Source organism: Oryzias latipes, chromosome 23 (assembly GCF_002234675.1).
Source record: "Oryzias latipes chromosome 23, ASM223467v1".
In the NCBI taxonomy this organism is placed as follows: Eukaryota; Metazoa; Chordata; class Actinopteri; order Beloniformes; family Adrianichthyidae; genus Oryzias; species Oryzias latipes.
In genome coordinates, this window is record NC_019881.2 from 9,741,729 (window position 1) to 9,764,133 (window position 22,405).

The window sequence follows — 22,405 nt, forward strand, 5'->3', positions numbered from 1 at the left end:
AATATCAAAAGATTTACGATAACTAGGCTGCTTTGTCATACGATAGCTCCTGCTAGGCTACTACTAGCTCCGCCGCAGAGCTCTTTGATGTATGCCGGCATTTGGGCAACTGGCTGGTCGGTTGACAGACAGACAGCTGATATTATAGTTTAGGGTCGAATAGGAATAACAATATTCAGGACTTGTATTTTATTAACTTTAGCAGTCAGTCGCTTTACATTCGAAGGCTATTAGGCTACATACTAACTAACTAGCCGATCATTTATCCTGTTATTAATTCACGTCATAGATTTACAGCGGATAACTTCACATTTCTGTCTGTGTGTGTCTCATTAAATTGCATTGAAGACACGGAGGATGTTTAGAAAACAGATTTATTTATTTTAAAAAGCACAAAAGCATCCATCGTATTCACGTTCATTCACATCATCATCTGGTACGCCCTCCGTCATCTTGCTGCAAAAGCCACTTCCTGCCGCTACTTCCGTGTCTCTGTGAGCATTCAATAGGGGTAAAAAATTTGGCCTAAATAATTAATCAAACAGGGTAAAACACAAAGCTTTATTTCTTTTTGCTAGGCAGTTTCATTCAGATCTCGGTTTTTACAAGAGTCTCATTAAATATCTGATGATGCCAAATTCTGGAAGTGTCAATGGGGTAATTCTTTATGGTTTTCACACAGTACAGAGCGATCAGCCGGGGTAACAACTCTAAAAAATAGGTTTCGTGGGGACATTTTACTTACTGAAAGTGATCCATCAGGTCATTATATTTGCCAAATACTACAATCTGATGGGGCTGCACGGTGGCGCAGTGGTTAGCGCTCTTGCCTCACAGCAAGAAGGCCCCCGGTTCAAGTCCCGGCTGGGGGACATGAAAAACACAACATCAATGGGGGAACCTTTCTGTGTGGAGTTTGCATGTTCTCCCCGTGCATGCGTGGGTTTTCTCCGGGATCTCTGGCTTCCTCCCACCGTCCAAAAACATGCTACATAGGTTGATTGGCAACTCTAAATTGTCCATAGGTGTGAGTGTGAGAGTGAATGGATGTGTGATTGAGGATATTCCACCCTGCGACAGACTGGCGACCAGTCCAGGGTATCCCTTGCCTACGCCCAAGTGGCTGGCGGGGCAACCACGTGACCCCGAAAGGGAATAAATGGTCAAGAAGATGAATGAAAAACTACAATCTGATGATAATATTGTTATTTCAGCCAATATTTATGGATACAACACTGTCAAAGGAAATTATCAACTTCTTTTCTCTATAGAAAACTTATTGTTAAAATGGTTAGAAAAATTTCCAAATGCTATCATATTGTTCGGGGTGACTTCAATAATGTCCCAGATATTAATTTAGATAGGTGTCCTCCTCGTGGGCCGGATGGAAGCAACACCAAGCTAAAGAATTTTATGGAAAAATTTGACCTCCATGATATGTGGAGAAGGAAAAATCTTGATGTCAAATGCTATGCATGGAGTAACAAAACTGGTACAAATCAGTCCAGAATTGACTTTTGGTTGGTCAGACACAGACTCCTGAAAAAGCTCTTCATGAAATAAATAAGTCATTGTGAAAAACAGCAACATGAAATAAAAACAAAGCTACTTTGGAAAATATTGATTTTGAAATACGAGCCTCTGAAAAAAAGACAGAATTATAATATTCCACATGATTAAAAAATAATATTTTAAAATGCTGTTTTAAAATAATGAACAGGTTTTTAAAGCAAAATGAAATATATTGAATAATAAAATGCCTTTTTTAAAATCAGTGTGCAGGGTTTTCACAATTTCATGATCTTTTTATATTTTTAAGAGAGATTTATTGGTTGATTGTGTTTTTGTATGAGGCCATATTTATTTATTTAATTAAATATTTATTTATTTAATTATGAACAGTATAGGACTCCATAGATAAACTCCAACTCTCTGACTTTCAAACTGAATTGGATCATTTATATCTTCAAAAAGCCAAGGGAGCTTTTGTGAGATCTCGATCAAGATGGTTTGAAAACGGTGAACAATATTCACATTACTTCTTTTTTTTTTTCTTTCATATTTTTTTATTGCTTTTTCAACAAAGTTTTAAACACAGACAACACAAACACTACCAGTGTACAAATGAGAAACACAGCATAAATACCCACATATAGTTACAAAGCAGAAGGTTTCATCCTAAGAATGCAGAGAAAGGTAAACAACCATCATCAGATGAGAGGCTGGGTTTTCGCCTGGTTAATATGATCCATGAAAGTCTTTGTGACTTTATCCAGCCGACCAGTCAATTTGTATCGGATTTCCTCAAGGTACAAACAGCTCGCCATGTCATTTAGCCACTTACAGAAACTAGGGGAAGTAGAAGCCTTCCACTCCTTCAGAATAATCCTTTTGGCAATAACCATTCCAAACCTGACTGCATGTTGAATTGAGTGTGACAACTTCTGAGTGTGATCTGAACAACCAAATATTGCAATCAGAACATTGGGAATTATTTGTGCATTATAAACTGAACTAAACAACCTAAATATATTAAACCAAAAATGTGTTAGCTTAGGGCATGAGTAAAATAAATGAGAAATGCACTTATGGAACAAGACTTGATTCCTTTCAAAGCGCTTAGCCACAAATTAATAGGGATATCCGTTCCAATGTCATCAGCCCATGCAACCTTAATAGAAGTAGTTGTTGGTGACCTATGAAAACATCTGACAAAATCTGAAATCAAATTCTTAGATGTCGACGCTTTAATCAAGACTTTGAAAAATTCAGGTTGTGTTGGCAGTTGTTGAAACTGGGTTATAGACCGTTTTATAAAGTGTCTGATTTGCAAATACCTAAAAAAAATGACCCGGTGGGAGAGAAAACTTTTTTTGCAGTTGGGTAAAAGATGCAAAATGATTGTTGATGTAGAGATCCTTAATGGATGAGAGGCCATTTTTATCCCAGAGAGTAAACGCGTGATCCGACAGACCTGGTTGAAAAGCTGGGTTCAGGCAGATGGGAACGTCTATAGATAAGACCGGCAGACTAAGTACCTTCCTAATTTGCCTTATAATTCTATACGAATTGTACAATACAAAGTCATTTTTTTATTTTTTTAATTGGGATATCCACTTTGCTATACAGCAAAGCAAAAGTTTTTATCAGGTCAAGAAGAGGAGGAATAGATTCTTCCATATCGGACAGTGTAAGGAAAACATCATCTGCGTACAGGCCAATTATGCTCTTGGAGGTGCCATGCTTTATCCCAACAATGTCCTGGTTTGCTCTAATAGCGATAGCGAGCGGTTCAAGTGCAAGAGCAAAGAGGATTGGAGAGAGACAGCAACCCTGCCTGGTGCCGCAGTGTAATTGGAAAGGGGTAGACCTATTGTTTTTAGTAATCACACAGGATTTGGGGCGAGAATAAAGCATTTTTATCACGGTCATAAATCTGTCCCCGAAACCGAACTTCTGGAGTGCACAAAACATATAATTCCACTCTATTTGATCAAAGGCCTGCTGGGCATCCAAAGAGAGAACGCCAGCACGAGGGAGTTTTGTGGTATACAGAACATTTAGAAGCCGTCGAGTGTTTGAAAATGCATACCGTTCTGGAATAAACCCTGTTTAATCGCTATGAATAAGCATGCCAATGTGGTCATTCAATCTATTTGTTAAAACCTTGGCAATAATTTTCTGATCAATATTTAACAGACTTAATGGACGATATGATGCAGCATTACCAGCATCTCTCCCTTTTTTCAGCAAGAGACAGATATTAGCATCATATAATGTGTCTGGGAAGCAGCCTTGAGTTATGGAATCATTAATCATGCGAAGCAACAGAGGTGCAAGAATATTGATATGTGCCTTGTAAAACTCGATCCCGAATCAGTCAGGTCCGCATGCCTTGCAGTTTGGAAACGAGCGGATGGCAGACTTAACTTCTTCTAGCGTGAAGTTGACTTCCAACTGTTGTCTTGCTGATCACTCAAAGTAGGAATGTCCAAGCTGTTAAGAAAACCGAATATTTCCTCCTCAGAGGATCCAGCTCTTGAAGTGTACAAGTTTTTGTAGAAGTCATAAAATATTTTATTAATTCTAAGTGGATCTGTAATAATTTCGCCATTGGAGGATGTCAGTTTAAGAATTGCCCTTTCAGCCTGAACACCCTTGAGTTGTCTGGCAAGAACACAATCAGCTTTATCACCGAGCTCAAACTGCTTTTGTTTAAGTTTGCGTATATAATCACAAACCCGTTCACCGAAAATACGGCCATATTCAAATTTAGCTTTCAACATATTGTTTAAGACTGTCGCAGATTTAGAGATACAGTATGATTCTTCCAGCAAGGGAAGTTGCGACTCAATTTCACACAATTGCTTTTGTCTAGCTTTTTTATTAAAAGATTGATATGAAATAATGTCACCTCTAATTACAACTTTCAATGATTCCCACAACGTAGAATCTGACACCATGCCATTGTCATTAAATTTTAAGAACTCTGAGATCTTGGTGGAAATGTATTCCAAGAAGGATTTGTCCAAGTTCCACGCAGGATTAAATTTCCAGTTATACGTTTGTTTGTGTAACTTGAAATCAATTTTTATACTAAGATACTAAGAGGGGAATGATAAGAAATTAATATAGGATTGTACACTGAAAGGACAATGTTAGAAATTAACCTAGCGTCGACCAAAAAGTAGTCAATCCGAGAGAAACTGCCATGTACCTGGGAGAAAAATGAGTACTGCTTATCTAGTGGATGTTGGTGCCTCCAGATGTCAACAAAGTTAAAGGATTTAATTAGATTATTCAAAATTGGGATGGATTTGAGAGTAGGGGCGGTGGCTGAAGAGGATCTATCCGATCAACTGTCAAGAAAACAGTTAAAGTCACCTCCAATTATAATGTGATGATTAGGCTGATCCGCGGCAAGACGAAAAACCTTGCAAAAAAAATCAGGACAATCGAAATTTGGAGCATATATGTTTAAAAGTGCCAGCGGAACAGAGTTAATGGTGCCTGTAACCAAAACATACCTCCCACCTGGATCAGCAACCATAAATTTGTAAACAAAAGGAATGGTCCTACGGATCAGGATGGCGACTCCTCTTGCCCTTGAGGAAAAGGGGGATTGGTAAACTTGTGATACCCATTGAGCTTTCAGGCACGTTTGTTCAGTAGGATGAATATGGGTTTCCTGAAGGAAAATTATATCAGACGACAAAGATTTTAGATGCATAAAGACTTTACCCCTCTTGAGAGCTTTTCCCAGACCCCTACAATTCCATGATGTAAATGTGACCAGATTTAAACCAGATACAGTTGGATTAACTTGCATTCAATGAAAGAGAAAAAAGAAGGAAGGTATATGGGGCAAGAGTGCAAAATAAATAAATAAATCCACACTGGCAGGTAAACAGCACAAAAATAAAAAAGAGAAACAACAACAACAAAACAGAAAAAAAAAACCCATCCCTGTAAGCCGCATAAAAAACTGCAACAAAGCGGCAAGTTCCACTCACGGATAGGGGGCAGCAAAGCAGAAGGTAGTTCCCGCTTAAGATACGCAGCTTTGGCTGATTGATGATAAAATTAAAGAAATTGACAAAATGCTTTTTAATTTCATCTGGAGAAACAGAACCAATTACTTAAAAAAAAATGTTCTCGTGAACTCCTATGACAAAGGTGGCCTCAATTTTCTCGATTTTTATACCTTGAATAACATATTTAAAATTAATTGGCTGAAACAACTTTTTTAGAAATCCCAGCTCCATTTGGAACACTATACCTCTTCATATTTTATCTAAAATTGGTGGCGCTGATTTCTTTCTCATGTGTAATTATGATGTATGTAAAATCCCACTTAAGTTATCTGCATCTTGTCGCCAAGCCTTCCTTTCATGGTCCCTTGTATACAAACAACTTTTCACCTCACAAATATTCTATCTGGAATAACAGGGACATTTTATGTAAACACAAATCACTCTTCATAGAACATTGGTTTCGAAATAAGTTTATTTTTGTGTATCAATTATTTAACAACCAGGTCTTCCTTTCAACTTATGAGGAATTTCTATCTTAATTTAACTTCCCTGTTCCACCTTTAGAATACGCTAAAGTGTTTGGAGCAATTCCCTCTGGTGTATGCATGCTGTTTAAATTCCAACACAGAGTTAATGTTGAGGAGCCTTTTGTACTCTCTCCCATATATACTCCTGTGGAGAAAATATGTCTGACCGGTTATCCCAGGAAAAACAATAAAGCAATAAGAAAATTATTTCAAACGAACATTGTTTCACTACCTCGTAGCATGTCTTATTGGAACATGTTTGTTGTAGATATTGCATGGAAGGAGGTTTGGCAAACACCCAATACATTTTTAATCACTAATAAGGTTAAGAAAGTTTCTTTTGAGATTATCCATAGAATTAACCCAGCTAAAATGTTCATTCAAAACAGATTTAAATTAAACATTGACACTCTGTAGTTTTGGTTGTAATTCTGAAACAGTAATCCAATTTTCTGGTATTGTCCCAAAGTTAAGGCGTTTTGGCAGAAGATGTGAGATTTTATTAATGATAAAATTGATTCTTGTTTTGTCTTATTCTGGAAAGATGTCTTGTTGGGTCTAATATAAAAAATATGCAAACGGACTCTGGTTTAATTTTAAATCTTTTACTCATTTTGGCCAAATTCCATGTTTATAAATGTAAATTTTCTAGTAGAAAACCCTGTTTCACTGCATTCCTTTCTGAATTAAATCAATATATCAACAGTATTCGAAATTCAGAGAAGCAAAAAGCAATCAGAACATTGTAAATGGTAAATGGCGTATACTTGTATACCTTTTTTTCAAAGGCCCAAAGCGCTTTACAGTCACAGTACCATTCACCCATGCACACACACATATGTGTTAGATTCAGTGTTTTCTCATAGAGTTTAACCCCCTGGCTTATTTCTATTTCTATTCTTGTTCTTCTGTTTATTACAGATGTGCATTTGATAGTTGCAGTTTTTTTTTTTTATTGCATACCTAAAAGTACGTCCTTGTAAAATGGCATAATGTGCAATAAAGTTGATTTAAAAAAAATACTTTACAAGAGAAGTAGCACAGAAGAAATAACAGCAAAAATAACAAGAACACAACCAAACTGCTTCTCCACGTCTTTAAGATGTTGTTCAACTGCTCCAGCTTTGCCCTCCAATGACATAATACGATCACCGTGGACAACGATAGAAGCCTCTATGTTGGCAAGTTTCGTGGCGAAAATTTCAAGATGACTTAAACTCAGTGGAGAGGGCCTCTTTATGTCGCTCCGGCAGAGATGTGACGTCTTCCAGGCCCAAGTTGGTAAATACTTGTATAGCGCTTTTCTACCTACAAGGACAAAGAGCTTTTACAGTCACAGACCCATTCACCCAGTCACACACACATTCACACACTGGTGGCGGGCGGCTCCGCTGCCAAACACAGGCACCCGCCTACCACCAGAGGCAAGGTGGGGTTCAGTGTCTTGCCCAAGGACACTTCGACTCATGTTAGCGCTAGCCACTGTTGGGCCCTTCTCTGTCAGTTTATCTAGTCTTCGGCTTCGACATTTTTAATACTGCTTTGTGAGGAGTAGTTTCGAAAACTAGTTCACAGTCACCAGATGTGGAATCAGGAAGGTGTTTACAAGGTAATTAGGTCCAAGTTAGAAATGCCTATGAGGAGCAGATTGAGCACACGTGTTGCAGCTATCACTCCTTACCGGAAGTCCTCTACCCGCATTTTAAGGCTGGATTTTGCTGTTGGATTTATAATTAAACTTAAAGTTAAAGTCCCAAATGTGTTCTCTGCAATTGTGTTCTCTTCCTGACTGAGTTTAAAGGCTTGTTGTCCCACATTAACCAGATAGGGTAAAAATAAAAACAGGAATAAAATCAGGGGATCTTTTTTTATTATCGCCTTAATGAAAAAACTTCTTGAAACAGACCTTTCAAATGATGCATGATCAGAAGTGTTTACCTTTTAACTCTCTTTTTATTATTTTATTACATGAACTTACAAGGTAAAAATAAAAATTAGAAAAGAATGTTGACTGATATTGAAAGATGAAAAACAGACATCCCACGGTAAGGTTAAAATGCATTTATTACCATCACATGAAACTCAAACTGCTCACTGCTGTTGCTGTTCAAAGTACGTCATGATGGCTTTAGCTGCACTGAGCGACAGAACGGTCAGTCCCAAAAGACTGATGGATGAAGCCACGATGAACACTGCGGTCATGTGTTCTGACCCTGCAGAGATATGATTGAACGTTCACCGTCTTTTCACTTAATTACATCCACACTAAACTGAAATGAACCTTCACAGTCTTGTGAGTGATTTTAGCTGACAGTTCTTAAACATACCCTGCATGATGGGCTTTAGCTTCACCTTATATGTTAAAGAACTTTAGTCTCAGGAAGTGTGTGTGGCTGAGGGTGAACATGCACTCACAGACAGACGGCTGTACAGACTTCACCCTCATGTCAACAACCAGCGGTCCTGCAGAGACGACAGCGGCCAGTTTCTTGTTCCTCCCCTCAGTCCTCACCGATCTTTTGGAGCGCACCTCGCTGGTGCAGCTCTGTTTCAAAACAAATATCTGCACATGACCAACATCTCACAAGAAAAAAAAATTGCAATATTTGAAACCTCTGAAGGTCCTGGAGACCATTTTAAATGATTTCTTATCTAAAGATGCATAGAAGCAGACTCGCAGAATAAATGGTTGAAAATTCAAGTTTGGATTCTTCACTGATTCCAACAGTTTGGAATGCACTCATCATTTTTAATGTTTGAAAATGTCCATTAGATGGTAAAAACTAACTGCATGTGTTTATCTCTGAAACTATGTTCTAGTGAAAGTATATTTATTGTATATTAAAAAAAAGCTAAAGTTTTAGAAATGTGTTAACATAGTGACCATTAAAAACTTTAAATCCAAAATGTACATCATAAGGATTCAAGCCATTAAAGTGGAAAAACGTATTTTTACAGCTTTCTTTACAAATCTGCATTAATTTAATGTCTCTAATTAAAAATCTTTCCTGCAACAATAATAAACTAGCTTGTCTAACCTGCTTAATGGCTTTTGAAAACTTAAACTAAATAAGCTAAAGTACTGTAGACAAAATATCCTGTTTCTGTGTGAACATAAATGCATCATCCTTTTTAAAGAGGCAGTAAGGACCAAGTGTTTTTCAAAAGCTGGAGGTCAAATCGCAGTAAAATTTTTATAACAACAGAGCAAAAACAGAAAAATGTTAGGGTTCAGCTGGAGAAGGACTATCATAAATGTTAAAATTCACAGTCTATGTTTAAATGCTTATCATAGTCTTATTAAAATCTCAATTCAACATGAAATACTCAATGTGTTGACGTTTTACAGAAACACTCCTTTTCAATGTGTTTTTCTGGCCCGAAATATGAAAATGTCATTGGAGAGGAGAAATTTGCTCAGCTTTCATGCCAGATCTTCCAGCAGAGTTGAGAAATACTGACCACCAACGCCTGATTATCAGAAGGCAGTGGTAGGTTATGATAAGAGCTGTTCAGACTTGGTGGGGATAGAGGAATTCTGTTTCCAAATCAGTGTTTTTCAGGATCTGACTGGAGGAGCTTGTGTACCAGAAATTATTGTCAGGATGACATACATATCAGCTTCTGCCCTCACCTTAGTACAGTCTTCATCAGGTCCACATATGTTGGCAAGGCAGTGAAAGTAAATGTGTAACCTCTTTGGCATCGAGAACATCTGGATGGAAAATCTGCTGATCTGCGAGTCTCCGTTCACTGACATCCACAGAAAGGTGTCATCAGCAGGACAGCTGCAGGACAGGAAGGTTGGTCATTTCAGTCTTCATACATGCTTGCAGTTAAACAGTCAGTGGTGAAAGGAAAACACCTGTCCAACAGAAGCAGAGCCTGGACCTCATCCTGCGGGTTGGGGCTCTCGGTGGCCCAGCAGGACTCTACCTGCAGGAGCACATCTGAGGCAAATGTGCTGTTTGTCTGCAGTGAAACCTGGAAGAACAGGGTGTCCTCAAAGCTCAAGCTGACAGTTTCTTCGTAAGAGCGAGTGAACGAGCTGTCCCTGAACAGCACCAGGCTCAGACCCAGAGAAAGAGACGAGTTGAACTCCACCAAATAAATTGAGGACAGCCTACAAATAGGAAATGCTCAGTTTTAGTCCAGCTGATAGCTGTGCATGGAGCTGAATATGATGCATCTCACCACAGTGTGTCAGACGCCACGCGGGCATTGCTGACATAATGTCTTGGATAGACGCACTTCCAGATGACTTTCAGGTCCCGCCGGCTGATGGTTTGCCCCTTGACCAGAGTGATGGACAGCGTGTTCTGCAGCGTGATGTGAGTTCTGTTTACCTGATGGACATAAACACTTGCTTGCATAAACCGCCCATGTACAGTCACCGGACTTATGCTCATCACAGACCTGCTTCTCTGATCCACACTGGGAGGATTTCCGTGGGATGTGGAAGAAAAACAGCTTCTCTGTCTCGTTCACTGAACAACGGCCATCATTCAACTTCACCTGCACCTTTCCGCTGGCGTGAGAGGTCAGGTAAGCTTTGGCTATGCCACCTATCATGGACTTTTCCAGACACTGACTGAAGAAACCCCCCTCTGCACAAAAAGTCGTTATTCAACTACAGCTGATCAGAACAAATGAGAAAACTGCATAAACAGTAATAAAGTCACATTGTGAGAGACAATTACAGGTCGATTTGAATCCTTTTCCTTGTTTTGTTGCGTCAGCTGAATGGTTTTATGGTTAAAAACAGCTGATTGTAAACTGATTGTAAAGCTGCCAGTTTTTAAAATCATAGTCCCCAGTTTAAAGTTTGAGCAGCAAACTACAGCTCTAACCATAATTTATCCTAAAATTAGGACATATACTCTGCAAATAAAAGAAAAAATAAACAATCTGATGATTCTGGATTGTTCCCTCCATGAAGGGTTGTAACTAATAGCCTGAAAAGATCTTCATCTGCTTTAAAATTAAAGTGTAAAAAAAACCATTAAGAGTAGAAAAACTGCAAAAATGGAGGGGATTGATTGACAAGGTCTACAGCCAATCAGGATGCAGAACACACTACTCTGTGTAGAAAGAAAAGGTCAAACACCAAACCATGAAAAGGAAAAGCGAGAGATTTTGCCCACAAATCAAATCTTCTTTAAAATCTAAATAAGTCTCTAGACTTTTCTAGAATAGCTAAAGGTTTTAAGAGACTAATGTTGGCTCAGAGACATTTCTTATTACATTTATTAATAGAACATCTTGCAGGCACTGCAAGACATTTTTGTGGCTCACATGCTAAAAAAAATAAAATAAAAATCTCTTGCTAATGAGGCCGAGATTAAAGCTGCATAGTTGCCATAGCCCTAATTATGGGAATCTTTGACAGTTCCATCAGAGTTGAAACCTCTAAAATCTGGCAAATATTATATGATCATTAATAAATTCATCATTAATAAATGATGGGCGGCCGTGGTGCAGCGGTAGGGCAGTCGACCCATGATCGTAGGATTGCAGGTTCGATTCCCGTCTTGCACGCCCATGTGTCGAAGTGTCCTTGGGCAAGACACTGAACCCCACCTTGCCTCTGGTGGGAGTTTGGCGCCAGTGTTTGGCAGCGGAGCCGCCATCAGTGTGTGAATGTGTGTGTGAATTTGTGTGTGCATGGGTGAATGGGACTGTAAAGCGCTTTGGGCCTTCGAAAGAAGGTAGAAAGCGCTATATAAGTATACGCCATTTACCATATCGAATAAAAAAGGGCTATTTTCTTAATCCTGGAGAGGCCATGGGATCAAATGTTATTTGCATGTATTTATGTGTGACCGAGCACAAAAAACCAATGGAAATTTATGTTGGCCACACGAAATTCATCAATTTTTCTCTTCTTTACTTTTAATTTTTCTAAGGTTCTGTTTGGCTGCTGTCAATTACTGCTACCAAAAATGAAAAAATAAAATAAATTAACTTAATTTAACTTAATAAATAAAGGAAAATTGTTCTTGAGTTCTTCAGGGTAAAAAAAAAAAAAGGAGTTAGGAAAATAAGTTTCCTAAATGATAAAGCATTTGTTGCATTGGAATAGTTCTGAGAAAAGCCTGTAGCCTCATACCTTTGCAGACCGGACGTAAAGCTGCAGCAGGAAGGGTCACAGAGCTTACATCATGATAACCTTGCCGACACACACAGGAGAAGGAGCCCAACGTGTTGATGCATAGAGAATGAGGAGGACAAAAGTGATGCTCTGAGGAGGCACACAGGTCTGGTGCTGTAAAAAAACAGCAGCTTTTTAAAAACCACAATAGAGGCCAGACTAAGCAGAGCCATGGGATTACAGTGTGCTTGAATGACTTCTATTACATACCATCCCAGTAAATAACACCGTTCTTCACCGTAATGTTGGGATCATTGAGGGACTCGATGTGATGCAGTTGATCACTGACAGGGAGGAAGACCTTCTCTGGTCTAGATGCATCGAAGGACTGAAACCAAATCTCTGTATGAGGATCATCTGCAGCTTCAAAGGATTCAAGCTCAACCTGGACTGGCTGAGCGAAGTCCGTCAACAGCTCCTGCATCTGAAGTTGACACAGAAAGAAAAGTGACTAAAGGAAATTCCATCCACATCTGAGTCCTCATCAGGTTATTTAAAACTAGTGGTTATGAAAGAGGGAGTTTCAGATTAAAATGTCTGGTTTGAGATTTAACAGTTCTCATAATTCTGGGGTTAACACAAAGCTCACACTTAACTGTGAGAGTCAAAATATTTTCAAAATCTGCCTTTTTAGCTTCTTTAGTCATAATTACCAATTTGAAAAAAAAAGTTAATTCACCATTTGAGCACCCATTTTATCATGCACTCTTGAAACTGCAGCTCTTCTTTTCTTACCGTTATTCCAACAATTTCAGCTTTTAGCTTATTTAGCCTCTATTATTGAACTTAACTGGAATCATTTTCTGCATTCCTTAGTTTTCTTCAGCTCCTTTCATTCTGTGTCACTTCATCTAATTTAGTTTTAGGAAGTGGAAAGTGTTATCTAAATTTTTTTGTTGTGTCTGTTTCTGTAAGTGCTTGAGAATACTTCAGCGCCTTCAGCGATCACATCTAACAATACGTTTAGCTTTTTAAAATCTTGTCTTTTTCAAGTAACATTTTTATAAACATTTTGTATGTAATTGATAATTTAAAATAAAGGACAGAGGAAACAACAGAATCATGACAAAAACCAAAGTCGTTGTTTAAAGCACAGCTTACTCTCTAAACAATTTCATAACTTCAAAACATCAAAGTCAAAACAACAGAATGTCATTCATTTTAGTAGAATATAAAATTCTCATGGAATTGAACGGAGCCTTATGCCAAAACGAAAAGTTGTGAATGCCAAATTAAAGAATGTGAAAAATTAAGTTGTGAAATAAATATTTCTTACTACACGAGTTGTCTGACATACACGCATCAACAAATTGTCTGCACACAGCTATTTACAGGTTTGAAGTATATTCACACATTAATGTGAAACCAGCACGAGCCAGTTTAGCTCGTGCTGGTTTGCGGCGCCTTCCGTCCGTGAAACCCGGGTTCGACTCCGGGCTGCTCCCTGTTCCCTTCTCTACCTCTGCCGGTTCCAAGCCCGGTTTGAGAAGGTTGCGTCAGGAAGGGCATCCGGCGTAAAACATTGCCAAATTTACCATGCGACTTGTTCGCTGTGGCGACCCCTGATGGGAGAAGCCGAAAGTGGAAGAAGAAGAAGAAGGAAGTATATTCACACATTAATGATGGAAGGTTCATCTCACAAGACTTTTTCACACAGACAGGCATACACAAGATTTGCATAACTAATATTCTTGAAGAGGGGTGTAAAAACAGAACCCAGGCCATATTTGAGCAAAAGTGAATAAGCAGGTGGGTTGAACAAATTTATGGTTCTTAGAGTGTACCTTGATTATATTGAAGACTGCAGCAAAGGCAGGAGGCCCAGCACCCCACACCCCAGAACTATGGGTAGACAGCGCAGCAGCCTGGCCAATCCAGGCATCGAAGAGCCCCAAGAGTCAGACAAAGACGCGGGAGCAACCACCCTCAATAACAGTATTTTTCAACTTTTTTTTGAGCCAAGGCACACTTTATCCTTGACAAAAATCCTGCGGCACACCAGCATCCAAAAATTGAAAAAAAGGAGAAACTCTATAGTCTGTATGTACAGTCCCTCCGCAATCTCACATGCATTGTTGGGATAATTGTGGCAGAAAAGCTGGAAGTTGTTGCTGTTTTTTCTAAAAGATGTAATAAAATTTAAGTTAGTTTTCCGTATTAATTTTCAACTAAATTATTTGAAATATTACCCTGGTAGTTGTTTTTTCCCTCCAATTTATTAAAATGCAATTTTATGTAACCTCACAAAAAAACATATATATTCTTTCTTAATAATTGTTATTTAAATAATTTTTTAATGTTGGATCAAAGGCAACCTAAAATTTTGAACAGTTATATGATCACAATATGTTTGATAAATTTCACACAAAAAAACTAACATTACATTTATGTTTTTTTTTTTTAAATGGTTTATTTCAAGCAATCAAACAGAAATGATGCACAAAAGCAATACAATCATCAGTTATACATTCATACAGTAACTAATCAAACTTAGGATAATTAGGCATATTAATAAATATTGCTTGAAAGGGAGTGGAAGGATGCGAATTTATATAATCCCACCCCGTTATACTATGACCATTTTATAATATGATTTATCAATATCCGGTTCATAACTTTTCATACAGAATTAAGAATCGTAAAGTATCTATAAAGCACATGACAAAGATGAATTACTTAAATTATTATGTAAAAATAACTATTTCAGAAATCAACATTGCAAATGCTGATCAGTTATCTAGAATATATGCAGATTATGTTACTTATAAAAGTCATTCATATGATTAAAATATAGTACTATATCAGTAAAATACACAACACTGTTTCAGAGATTTTCATAGCAAAAAGTATCAAAAGTTTAAAACGTGCAAAATTATGTTACATTAGGAAAGATTTTTTAATCAATTTGAAGCACATGACAAAGATGAATTACTTAAATTATTTTGTAAAAAATAACTTTTAGAAATCAACATGGCAATGAAGTATCCAAAATATATGTGCCATTTAAAGCGCTATACGAACAAAATGTATTATATGCAGATTATGTTACTTATAAAAGTCATTGATGTGATTAAAAAAAATAATACTACATCAGTAAAATAGATAAAACACTTTCAGGAATTTTCATAGAAAAATTTGATCAAGTATCAGAAGTTAATATGTACAAAATTATGTTTCATTAGGAAAAATTCATGAATCAGCTTATCAAAAAAATTCTTTTTAAAGAAGTGAAGTAAGATAATTAAAATTCAATCAATACTGTAAGCGGCGTTAGCTTAGCATTCACTTGTTCCAGAAAGGGATAAAGCGTGGCTTGAATATCATCAAGAGTCTTTTTAAGGTCTTCCTATTCCTGGCTTTTCTTATGGGCCATGGTCAGCTCTCTTTTTTGGAGAAAATCAACTTTTTAAGTCGTTTGAAGATAGAAGATAGTTGTATAGCCGCAGAGAGCCACACACACGCGTCCTGTGCTGTAACCCGGAACCGGAAATTTTTCCGGAAGTTTACTGTGACTACACAAAAAGCGAACATGAAGTTTTATCAGTTTTTCTCTTGCTTTAATCAAAGATGAAGTATTTGAATAAAAAATTCAAATGTTTTATTTCTTTTTAGATTTGGTTTAATTGTGTCTGTTGGCCACTTCAGCCTAATCCTGTTTCTTAAATGTTATTATTTCTCAAATTTAATGTATAAAATAATCCAGACCTCATTAGAAAAGTGTTTCAGTTAGAAAGATGACTTGGACCAAACACTGGGATGTTTGGCTGTTTTAAAAAAAACACAAACCTTGATGGAGAACTAAACTGTTTACCTCTGAATTAATCAAGAAGATTTAAAAACTGATGTGTGTTCGTTGTGGTTTCAAGACGTTTAACAGGAAAGACTCGTAGTATGCTGAGATGCTGTTAATTTAACCCAATGCATCATGGGAGATTTAGTGCAAAAACTGCTGCTTAGGGCAGACAGAGTCCTTTTTTCAACAGCGGGATCTGATTGCCCAAAAGTGTCCACCACGGTAACCTACGTGACTGTATTTGTGTATGCTGATGTTGAGTCAGTAGTGTATTTACTAAGAAGGGTGCAATTAAAATTGGCGGTTGCTTCCACCAATGATCCTACGTGTCTAAAGCGAATAAAGCCCAATTCGCTTCAGGCAGTGATCCTGACCCAAGTGATGGAGCCCCTAGCCCTCTTCCCTGGAAAATCCCCGGAGAGAAGCGCACAGGCCACCCACCGCTACTGAGTGACTGTGTTAATTATGGGGGACCAGAGGGACTTAAGTTCCTTTATAATGTTTTGATTTGCTGTTGATGTCAACTCCAAGCTAACATTATCCAAAAGTAGATTCTGGTATTAATTACAACCGATGCCGTATTTACTTTTCCAATTATCTAAGATTATTTTTTTTAGCTAAGCAAAAGGCTGTAAAGATGCCGGATTTCGATCTTTCCTCTATACTTACTCCGCTCATATCACTAACAGTAGCGGTTTTAGCCACAATTCATACTTGCAATTGGTTGGGGCTCAAATTTAAAGGGGGCGGTGGCTCAGTACTGGGGGGGCAGCGCCACTATTGGTTTGTAACGGCCTGAAACCTGCGAACTGGCGCCCCCGCAGCTGCACGCTTTGAGAAGGTGCTGCAAATCTTTGTAAAAAAAAAAAAAAAAGGGAGGGGTGGAGCGCAGGCCAATATTGTCATTCTTTATCAACTATTGTAGACATTTTTCTATCTAAAATGATTTTTTTTCGTTCAATTGGTATTAGTAACCTATTTGACATAAAAACAGCAGATAATGCAGGCAGTGAAACAGCTTTTTAAGATAAATAAACAATAGATCATTTGTTTATAAATGTATTGAGGTTTTTTGGAGGATTTTTACTGTTGGTGTTGCACAAAATTAGGAAAATGCCAAATATGTGATGAGTGATAAGTTATATGATTTAGTTTTTAATATTTTATAAGATCCTTAAAATGATATTTACAATAACAGGTGTTTTAAAAAAAATCCAATCCCTCTGATATGTTTCACAAAGACACACAGGACATCACACACCAAGCAGAAATGAACTTATTTCTAAAAATGATGCCAGGAGTCCAGCTCCAAAACAAATGACAAGAGCAAAGAAAATGGAATGATTTGATTCGTTATTTCTTATTAGCAATATTTCCAGACTGTTTCATTCTGCATCATGTTCATATTTGTATAATAATGACCAAATATTCTTATGGTAAGCAAAATCTACATTATTTAGGCTTTAACTTGATTTATTCTGGATTAATATTCCTGTTTTTATTAATATTTATTTTCAAAATGTTAAGTTTTAAATAGGTTTAAAAGTTTAGCTTCAGTGTGTTCAATAAATGTTTATCTTGTTCTGCCTGCGACCTAAAACATGTTTTGGATTTAGGCCCCCTGTGCAACTGAGTTTGACACCGCTGTAATAAGAGTATGGAAAATTAATGCATTTTTTGTGTAAAATGGGCAAATGAAAATAGGGAACACAAAGTCAAATTGTGTGTGTGCAGGGGGAGTTACACCCCCAAGGGTAAGATAGTGTAGAACTCCCACCGATTACCAAATACAAAGAAAGATGGAGAAGCTGTTAAAGGGCTGTCAGACCAGATTGACAGATCTATTCACATCGTCACCCATAACCATGAGACCGATGTGCAGAACCACAGTGCATGCAAATAATTATCTGGGGTATTGCTTTTACAATACCATTATGATTCCTGTACCTTTGAGTACCTCATCACAAACTCACCACAATTTACACACACATGTAGCGCTAGGTAAAAATGAATTTGTAAACATTGTAAATGACTCAGTCTAATGCTTCAATACAGGGGTGACGAACAAGTTTGACACCAAGAGCTGAATATTTTCGCTGTGAGAGTCAAAGAACCACACCACACACTGACCTGCCAAGACGTACACACACAAACACGTAATTAAAGATGTATTATTTTCCATAAAACACTCCTCTCCCTACAACACAACAGCAAGTATTGTACGTGTGTTTATTTCAAGTTTTATTTCAGTTAAGTGAAGCAATAATTTAATTTTAAGCTTCTTTAAAAAAAAGACTTATATATTATATAATTTATATATTATAAGAATAATTTTGTAATTTATAGTTTTATGATGGATCTTTGTCATGAAAACCAATTAATTGATGATGTATATGTAAATTGTTAAGACTCAGCTTGTTCACCACAGTACTAAGGAAATAAGTATTGTACTGCATCCTACCAGATTAACAGTGCATTTACTTTAACTCAACCGCCAGTACCCAAATATCATGGACCTCACTTCTGCTCATAGCCACCTCAATAATGGTTTCACACCTAAGATTCCCCACTGGGGGTGAAGACGGGGCTACCCCCCGGTCGCCACACTATTCACAGTGGCATGCTCAGTCAGGTGTCTGTGCACTTTGAAAAGCTTCAACTTGTTAAATAAAGAGACAATTTTTGTCAGATCTGGAAGAGTTTTTAATTTTCCCCGGGATACGTTTCGTTCTTTTCTGCCATGAACAATTTTACTGCTTCCAAAAGCTCATAATAATAAACATAGTGACTTGCCATTCTGTCCAGTAAAAAAGTAAGCATCTTCCCATTCCTCCAGAAACGTTATGCGTTTCTCTTTGTACTCTGAATTTCGCCATTTTGAATATGAGGGTAAAAGTCTGCACGCACATCAAATGTCTAGTAATTTTTTCCAGCATTGGGCGTAAACCGTGCAAATGATTGGCGGTTACTTATGTGTCGGGGAGCAGCATCAAAACACTCACACTGCCCAGCAGTCTTTTTATTACTTATTTTTAATACTCTCTGATGGATTTGAGTGTTGTATAAAAGTGAATTACCTATGAAATGAGGCTCAATATGTCAAAGTTTTTGTCGCGACACACCAGTGACAAATCCAACAACCAACTCCTCACAATCTCAATGAGGAACAAGCAAGTCATGGGTAGTTAGAATTGCCCCTTTCCAACATCGATGCTTGTATACGTTAATACGCCCAGAAACAGCCAAACAGCATGGCTGTGAATTCTGCTAACAGCCCCCTGACTCATGGGAAGGATCTTCATACCCACAAATCCCCATTTGTCATGAGTCTTAGGGGCTGAAGGCGGGGCTAACCTCGCCACAATAGGATGAAACTGCTCATGGGCCGAGAGCCGCATGTGGCTCGAGAGCCGCGTGTACGCCACCCCTGCTTTAATACATCTAAATGCAGTTTGACTAAAGCAAACCAAATCCGAACCTTCTCCCACCTTCTTGGTAAAGATCTGAGCCAGCTTAATTCTGAGTTCCTCCTCCAGGTCTTTGGGCAGTGTCCATGGCACGACCATAACCAGACCCATTCTGTCATAATCCAGTGCTAGTTCTGCAAGGTCAACAAAGCAACAGTGGTCCAAAACGTTCAGACCTGGAAAGTGCCGATACCTCTGACTGACTGACCTGGATCTTCAGTAAACTCTGCAGCTCTGACATGGATTTCAAATGAGGAATTTGATCCTTTAAAACATAAGTGAGAATGTTCAGACTCCCACCGTCCGCCGCACTCCTCCCACACGTCCAGGACGTAGGACTTGCCCTCCTCCAGCTGTGGGAGCGGCAACTTGGTATCGAACAGGCGGCTGCTCTGGATGACTGGCCCATTCTCCAGTGACAGTTTGTAAATGTAGGCCACAGCAGTCTGCTGCAAGGTGCTGGGTGTCCACACAACCGTGGAGTCATTAGAGCGATACCTGAGACCAGACACGCCACGGGATCCTGAGGCAGGCAGACAGGCATACACACACAAAAAAAAACAACAACAAAAAACACCACTGTTATATAGGTAAGTACGACAGAGTTTTAGGGGCACAAAAGAAAAAAAGTAAAATTACAAAATTCTACGCCGGAAATTTACAAGGGAAAGAAAATAAATAAATAAATAAAAATAAAAAAATCGTCATTTTACTGTTAAAGTTGAGCATACAGAGCAGCTAGTGACCGCCACGCAGCAGCAAAGCAGACCGACTAAATTTAGTTGAACAGGTAAACTGGATTTTTATTGACAACACTTCAAATGTTTGGAAGCTCATTTGTTTGATTTACGATTTATTAATGTTTTATTTATTGATCGGTGGTTTGCAGGATCTCTGCAGCCGGATGAAGCCCGATGTTGACTTCAATCCTTTCATTCCTCCACTAAAGACAAGATCTCTACGTTTGTGTGATGTTTCTGTCTGAGGAGGAGCACGTTTTGGTATTTTCAAAGTTCTAATGATAGAAGAGACCATTTTCATTCCTATTTGTTGATTAATGTTGAAACGGGACGTTTCATCTGGAGGAGGGGGTGTATGTAACACTGTTTACTTCCGCATTGGTGTTCGGATGACAGGTTCATGACGTAATGATGCAAATGAGCTTCAGGGTGTGTGAATGAAAAGGAAAATAAAGGCTGCAGCAGTCCTCTACACCTAAACATGTCTCTGAGCTCCTTATTTTACATATGAAACTCCGCTTTACTGACACCGAACCCCGGAAAGCCAGCTCCGCTGACAATCTGATTTTGAGTCGCCAAAAGTTTCTGAATCTCTTTGTTTTTGAAACCTATCCGGAAACAAAACTTCACAAAAGGCTCCACATATTACATCTTCAAGCTAGGCTACAATAAACGGAACACTTTGGTGTTTTTTACTTGTTAATTACTTTTTTCTCGTAAATTTACTACCCAAAATCTCATAATTTAACAGTTATGACTTTTTTTCTTGTAAATTTACAACTTAAAAGTCGTAAAAAAAACCAAAAAAAATTGTAAACTGGCCCTAAAACTCTGTGGTAGGTAAGCATTTACAGATCAAAAAAAAGTCTGGGACTTTAACGGCAGATGTGACACCTGCGAAGGGAAATGTTTAAAAAAAAAAGAAATCTGATCTCTTGCAATGCAAAATGTAAACCGGGGAAGCTATTTTTCAACAGTCATTTATTTTTTCACCAGGAAGACAATAAGCCTAGTTACTTATTTAACATTTTATTCAAAATGTATTGAAAAATTTAAATTACTTTATAAAATAGTTTTTTATTGACTAAATAAAAAGAATTTAGTGATTTTGCTAAATACATTTATTTTTGTATCAAACAAGTAAAAAAAGATCAACTAGATCGGATAATCCAGTTCAGACATGAATGTGTTTCAGTCTGAATCATGATCAGACCTAGCGCGCCGCCCGTGCGCAGCTGCGCCTCACCTGTGTGCGCTTCAACTGTTTTGGCGTTCATGAGTACGTTCTCTCCACACAACGCCTCCACCTTGGCTTGGTACTTGTAGCATGGCAGAAGTCCCCCCACGGTGTAGCTGGTGAGGAGTGTGGTGCCTTGCAGCTCCCCCTGGTGGTAAACTCTGAACATTGAGATGAAGGAGATGTTTCCCACCTCCCAGCTTAGAGTGTAGTTGTCAGGACCAAACGATGTCTGAAGCAGGGCATCGATGTTGGAATGACCTAAGGAGACAAACATGTCTACCTCTCTGCAGTCTTATAGAAGAGAGTGGCTGTAAAAGTCGCCACACATTTGATTTCAAGAAGCAACACTTGTTAGACCAAACATTTGGTCTAATAAAAGGATCACATTGACACGTCCCGTTAAACCTTTTACCTCGTCTGGCAGCAGGTCAAATTATTGAGAGTGAAGGCCTTGCGCTCGTCATGTGAGGAGCATGAATTCCACACACAAATAATCCAAATCCAAATATTATTAGAACATTCTAGCACACCGTATGGTCACATGTCTCTGCTAAATTCAAAGTGTTTCCACACATTGGACTGGAATGATGGACTGATTTGTGTTTTGCTGCATCACGTGTGTGTTGTCTGCTATGATGCAGACAGTACACAAGTCTGTATCACGGCCAGTGTTGCCAGATAGTGTCAGTTTTCCAGCCCAAAAGCCATCTGAAAACTGCCAGACCCAGCAAAAAACCGCCCAACGGGTGGGTCGGGTGGAAGGACACACACATTTATACACACACATACGATCAGGAGAAACAAGAATACACAGCTTTTGGTTCTTTTTTTCCCCCCATTGGACTGATTTAGCACCCGAACCCGGGATTTTTCCAAAGTAAAAGATTTTTCAAAATAAAGGATAGTTCAGACTGATAATAAAATGAGTACTGTATTGAATATTTCTTCAGCGT

The 22,405-nt window shown here is 38.2% G+C and overlaps 1 protein-coding gene across 2 annotated transcripts in view; it reads right to left on the bottom strand.

The window, feature by feature from the left end:
• Positions 1-8,107: 8,107 nt before the first annotated feature.
• The window catches only part of LOC101168761, a 37,601-nt gene continuing 23,303 nt past the window's right edge, over positions 8,108-22,405 (bottom strand). Inside the window, exons 9-19 of one of the 2 annotated variants that reach the window (XM_011492581.3) lie at positions 21,459-21,710; positions 19,681-19,995; positions 19,494-19,606; positions 12,423-12,636; positions 12,171-12,326; positions 10,478-10,668; positions 10,259-10,407; positions 9,927-10,184; positions 9,696-9,849; positions 8,477-8,606; positions 8,108-8,274 (exon numbers count right to left, since the gene is read on the bottom strand). In XM_011492581.3, coding sequence (XP_011490883.1) covers positions 8,153-8,274; positions 8,477-8,606; positions 9,696-9,849; positions 9,927-10,184; positions 10,259-10,407; positions 10,478-10,668; positions 12,171-12,326; positions 12,423-12,636; positions 19,494-19,606; positions 19,681-19,995; positions 21,459-21,710 — 2,054 coding nt within the window. In that variant the 3' untranslated portion in view covers positions 8,108-8,152. Of the gene's footprint in view, positions 8,275-8,476; positions 8,607-9,695; positions 9,850-9,926; positions 10,185-10,255; positions 10,408-10,477; positions 10,669-12,170; positions 12,327-12,422; positions 12,637-19,493; positions 19,607-19,680; positions 19,996-21,458; positions 21,711-22,405 lie in introns of both variants that reach the window. The other variant, XM_011492580.3, reaches the window with a different exon arrangement.